At 40.4% G+C, this 6,000-nt stretch overlaps 1 protein-coding gene across 1 annotated transcript in view; it reads left to right on the top strand.

Annotated features, from left to right (window-relative positions):
• Nucleotides 1-957: 957 nt before the first annotated feature.
• Nucleotides 958-6,000, top strand: part of LOC308314724 (PDZ domain-containing RING finger protein 4) — a 156,436-nt gene continuing 151,393 nt past the window's right edge. Inside the window, exons 1-2 of the mRNA XM_080762384.1 lie at nucleotides 958-1,297; nucleotides 2,241-2,336. Of these exons, the coding sequence (XP_080618510.1) occupies nucleotides 1,136-1,297; nucleotides 2,241-2,336 (258 nt within the window). The 5' untranslated portion in view covers nucleotides 958-1,135. The remainder of the gene's footprint in view (nucleotides 1,298-2,240; nucleotides 2,337-6,000) is intronic.

Here is a 6,000-nt window from a genome sequence, read left to right as displayed (position 1 = left end):
ACTAACTGACTTAGAGACCTGAAATGTGATGCTGTCTCCGAGGTGCCTGCAGTACTTCATGCTGTCAGGCAGTAAGGCCAGCATGGAGGAAGGCTTACTAAACGAAAGTCTCCGTGAAGGTATTGTATTTCAGAGCTTAACTATAGCGATCCATTGAAGGACAGTTCCCCAAAGACCACTTGCTCAGATTTTTCATCACTGGAGAAGTTACGCTGACCTGGCAGTGGCACACACTAAGCTACAGATCAACTTGTAACGAATGAATCAACACGTACACGAGAGAGTACTATAGGCTATAGGTAAATCACTACACTCACACAGCCCCTTAGTTTGTTTGCTACTATCAATAAGTGAGGACGTAGGCGACCTCTACTGGTGATTATGGAACATCACCCAGTATAGGCTACTGCAAACTATACTACCCAATGTATTTATTTTATAACAATTAGGAGCTTATTCGGTTTTATATCTTGTATGTAATTAAATGTCTAAAATATTAAATCATTTGTACGGGTGATAATTCAACCCTGTTCACACGTAGGTTTAGTAGTTGTAGTTCTATTTCCTACCTATAGCAGCAAAAGTTAAGTGAAGTATTGTAGAAGTTTGCTGGCCAGCACTCCCTTGTGAAACATCATTCATTTGGTGTCTGTCTGAGGTCCACGACCACGGGACAACCTGGGCTAGCCTGTGTTGCTGTGCAGACCTATAACAGTGTCGCGTTCGAGGTTATAAATTGCCCTACAGACAGACAGTATTTACTTACAAATTACACCTGATCGGATTTAAAAATTACTTTGCCTCAAGTTATTGTAGGCGGCGGCGCTACATCAGAAGGAGTTGGCAGACTCGCCCACGCCCAAACATGTGCGCCGATTGCCCGGATCCTTGCGGGGACCAGGAGACAACACACGTGTGCCATGTTTTGAACGCAGAAGAAAAAGAGATGGACAATAACAACAAGCGAGACGTGGCGCTGGCGGTGCGCATTTGTCAAAAAGGCTGCGGACTTTTGCTGCCCGGCCGGGACGACGACATCGCCCAGGGAGGAATAAAGCACAGCTGCGTGGACGCACTTCGTTTGCTCAGCGACGCGCTCGAAGAGAGGAGCGCAGCTGTGGAGCATGAAGCCCGGATGGCGAGGCTCAGGTGGGGCAGGAGGGAGCAGGCGCTCCTGGCCCAGGTGTCAGCTCTCCAGAGCGAGGCGCAGCTCTCTGCCCTCAAGTACCAGCAGAAACTGCACCAGTACATGCTGAACATCAGCAGCATTGCAGAGCAAGTCACGGGGTACTACAAGGTGAGAGAGCAGGGTTGATTGATGATGAGATGTGTGAAGTCTTGTACCCTTTGGGTTGCTGCATTTCACTTGTTTGTTGTTGTTGTTCAACAACTTTGGTTATGTAGAGTGCTTCTCAAACTTTTACATAATTACATTTCAAGGACACCCTTAACTCTGTATCTGACAGTATACAAATGTATAACCAAAATGGACCCACTTAGGTTCCTTGTGTACACTGATTCACTGTCAGAGTTACAGGCTTGTAAGTCTGGGTCAATTTAGAACTCCCCCATGGAGCATCCCCAAAACCTAAGTTTTTCGCAATGAATGTAGAAGACTATGTGCCATGATCTGACTGCCAATAATGTCTTGAATCTTGAATCTTATTATAAACAATAATTATATATATGAGATTAAAGCTAGGTTGACATTGCCGGTGGAGGTTGAAATAATTGGCTAAAATGTAGAAAAGTAACAATTAAAAAAAGTAGCAACAATTAAAAAGCTTAGGTGCCATTTAATTAATCATTATACAGAATCTTGCTTAAGCTCCCAATGACAAGTGTAAGTCTGTGATGGGTATGTTCCCACCTTTCATGTTGTGGTGAGGAATTTTGGCTACAAAAAGTACAAATTATATTATATTATTATATTATTATATTATATTATTATATTATTAATTATAATATGTCTGCGTTTCAAAAAAAGGTTATCATAATGGCTTTACTGGCTTTACCTACACACGGTATTCCTCTTCGAATCATCGGAACAGAGATGTCAGTACAGTATTTTAATACATATTTGTATTGTGTGCCATTATGGTGCAACCACTCCTACAACCAGCAATGTCCGTGTATGTACCTGTTTTTCTTTGCTGTTGACAATAATGACTCGAGTTACATTGAATTGAATATGAGGTCAAATGAATGCAGCTTTTGTTATTTTTGACCTGTTGATTAAGGGTGATTTAAGAATAACTGAAGAGGGGAAGAGCACTCCATCGAAGATAGCAACTGGTGCAGAGCAGGAACCCAAGCAACGACACAAAACACCTGAGGTAAGAGAAAAATCACACCCGTGTGAAGTGAGGAGCGCTCTTATCGTACATCATCATACATCGATTATCCCATTCCGGCCAATCACAATTTGCATCCTCACATTCGTCATCAATGTTTGTGTTATGCAATGTTTGTGTTTACACAAACACTCAAAATTGTCCATTCATTGTCAATGTCATTTAATGTTTGTGTTGGGACAAAAATTGGGTTTCATACACTAAAAGCTCAAAAACAGTACAGTCACACAGGCCATTGATAAGTGTCTCCTCAGTCAGCAAAGAGATCCAAGGAATTGCCCGACAGGCCAGGGCCTCTCAATGGCGATGGATGTTGATTTAACAGTTTTTGTAATTAGTGAGTTGATGTCTTCTATAAAGACTTAGAATGACCCATAATTAGTTAAAATAACGCTACTGCATCTTCCAGCACTTTAAAAAAAGAAAGATTCACCTTCTACTTTTCCCTGGAATTGCAATGCTATTTGTGAATGATTTCATCCAGAGCTTTTTACAGTATGCACATTTTCCTCAGCATGAGCTGGAGCTCAGTGGGAATCTATCCATAACCGTAGTGGCACAACTCTATTGAACTGCTGATAATGTTGTTGATATTCAAAACGATAATTTATATTCATTGAGCAAAATGGGAACGTTATTAATTTGAATGATAAAGTTGTTTATCATTCAACATTATTAGTCCAAATATCAACGTTATCTGTGAAAATATCAATGGTATGTCGACTGATGTTTATATTAACTGGTTAATACTAGGACTGGGAAAAGCACCTCCAAGCACAGCAGGTTAATGGGGATTTAGCAGTGCTGTGGTGCAACCCAGCTACCAGACTACCTTTGAGCAAATGTTGACTTTGGGATTGGATGCACAGTGTACACTATTGAGTGGTAGCAAATCCCAGACTAAAAAAGATTACAGAAGGTAATCTCACCTCACACCCCGTTGTTTGTCATTAGCCTGTAGGTGTGTGTGTGTGTGTGTGTGTGTGTGTGTGTGTGTGTGTGTGTGTGTGTGTGTGTGTGTGTGTGTGTGTGCAGTGTTCATATGTTTAGCCTATTTCATCACCATAGGGACTTGTTCAACACCATTAACCAGTTAAGCCATATATACTTTGTCATAATAATAATGACAAATAGCTAAAATAGCCAGACAGTGGCAGACAGGCAAATAGCCCATCTACAAGTGTGAGCTTGTATAGGTGCTATTTTAGCTTTTATGTTGAAAGTTTGGAGTTGTAGGTTTTCACATGATGACCAAAATAGGGGCACCTACTGTGACTCTGTATCTAGTACTATACTGCTATTTATATGTTGTCTCTACTTGTACAAGGTGCATATTCTGCATCGTTTTATTTGACACTGTATTATCTGACATTGTGTCTCATTACATAACTTAGCTTTTTCTTATTTATCTATGTGTTACCATTATGACTCTTTTCTTGAAACTGGAAAACATTAGTTGGTTGTACAGATAATTATTCTTTCACACTGTTTCCCACCTTTAAACTTGTGATGTGAAGATGAAGTAGAACTAAGGAGATTGGAGGAATGACAAGGAAAGACAAGTCAACAGTGTTAACCGACATTAATAGCGTACTCATATCTTTGTCTGTCAACATTATGTACATGCATAAAACAGCATTTAGACCTCCTGGTTTTTGTCCAGAGTGCAGAGGTGAAAGGTGCATCTAAAGAGTGGTCTTCTTTGACCTGGTCTTTGGGTCACAGCAGATCTTGTGTCATTTCTTCGAAATGTCTTCAATGGCTCCTCTGGATGTTTTTCTGGGTGTTGTCTTCCCTTGGGTAAACTCAGGGGTTAAACATGCCTTATCGCGTTTCGACTCTGAATATCACTGGCTGCATCCTAACAGTAGTAGTAGTAGAGCGTGACTACGGTGACTCTATACATGGGCAGGTCTTGGAGCAGGGTTGTAGTAGACAGGTAACTGAGGTTTGTTTGATTTATTGAATACTTTATTAGTCAGAAGTGTAAACGGCAGGTTTTCTCTTCCTTTCCCTGTAATGTCTGTGTGAACCCAGGGGTCTGTTGAGGGGTTTCTTAAAAACAATAAAAAATAAATAAAAGGGCACAAAACAAATAAATGTGTAGACATTAAGGCTAAAAGGATAATTTAAAAAAAGTCATGGGGACTTGTTTCATTGCGGTCCATTATATTAAATTTCAATTTACAAGATAATACATGTCGTCAACAAATACAAAATACTATTACAGTATGTACAAATGAGAAAATGAGCGCCTGTGAGTGACACCTCCTTTCAATGTTTACATTGACCTTCCCTTGTGTTCTCCTGATAGATGTTTTTTCAGGCCAATTTATAAAGAAAGCAGTGATTCACATCCTTTAATGTCGGGGCATTCCACATTTTGGTGGTAGAGCACTGCAGTAGAATGAGAGCTTTCTCATGTTTGTTCTAGGTCGGAAAGAGGAAGGACATACAAGCCAAGTGTCCCTCCTGAATTTAACCTGGGATGTTGCGATTACGTGGTCGGTGTACTGTACACAGTACTACCCACTCATCTACCCACACGCCCCCATATACCGTAATTAACGGGAATAAATATAACCACCACACGCCTTGTGTATTGGGACTGGGAGGCATACGGACAGGTCCATGGAGCCCCCCCTTTGTGTCCCGTTTTTGTACATGCTATGCAAGTCCAGGACAGTACAAGGGAAACAAATTGCAATAATTGGTGTGAACATGACATTTTGCAGTGTAACCACTGGCTTTTTCTTTGCACAGGGTTGTGAACAACCCCTTACGCAAGACTATTATGCAAATTTCATTGAATTGCAGAGCACGGTCTGCATGCCGATGAGTAATTGATGGACTAAAGTTGATTCAGTCTGTATCTATCTGCTATTGAGCAATTGTTGTCCTAGACGACCTGGAAAATCGTTATTAAAAGCTCCCTTGCGGCTTTTAATGCCAAACAATAATAGCTTTTCTATCCCTGAGCTCAAGAAGCAAAAGTTGTGTGTCTATAATTTATCTCTGTTTTGCCTGGCTGGGCCAGAGGTCAGGTTTGATGACTTTAATCATGCTAATGGTCACATCGAATTATATACATGTTAAATTGCCAAGAGCATGCTGTGAGTACGATAGGTGTTTGTTTGATTAATTAACATCAGGTTCATGGGTTCATGCATCTATTTTCAGACCTCATCTCCAGGTTTTTAAAAAACACTCTAATGTGTACTTAATCGTTTTCTCTCTCTTCCTTTTTCATTCTATTTCCTAAATGGATTTGCCAATACCGCTGCAGTGCAGTTCTTCATCAAATGCACTTTGTCAGAGAAGTGGTAATCTTTCTGTCTGCCAGAACAATACAGGGGATGGAGTGTCTGATTAAGGGGATTGTGTTGCTGACATTTAAAGGCAGTTATAGCCTTCCCACTATGTAATGTATTACCTTTGTAAGCTTTGGGGAAACAAAACTAATTGGTGTGCTGACTTGTATAGTAGGGTGCATCAAAAAATGCAATTTTAACCTCCTGATCTGTTCTTTTGCTAAAAGATGCCACTTCATGTTGTAAGAACATATGCAAAATATTTTTTCAATATATGGTGATTTACAGGTCCAACGCAGCATGTCAAATTTGGGTAAAAGTGTAATTTTCGGTGT

Source organism: Protomyctophum bolini, assembly GCF_963924005.1.
Source record: "Protomyctophum bolini genome assembly, chromosome: 4".
Lineage (NCBI taxonomy): Eukaryota > Metazoa > Chordata > Actinopteri > Myctophiformes > Myctophidae > Protomyctophum > Protomyctophum bolini.
Note: the sequence above shows the minus strand (reverse complement) of the source record. Positions and strands in the feature narration are given on the sequence as shown.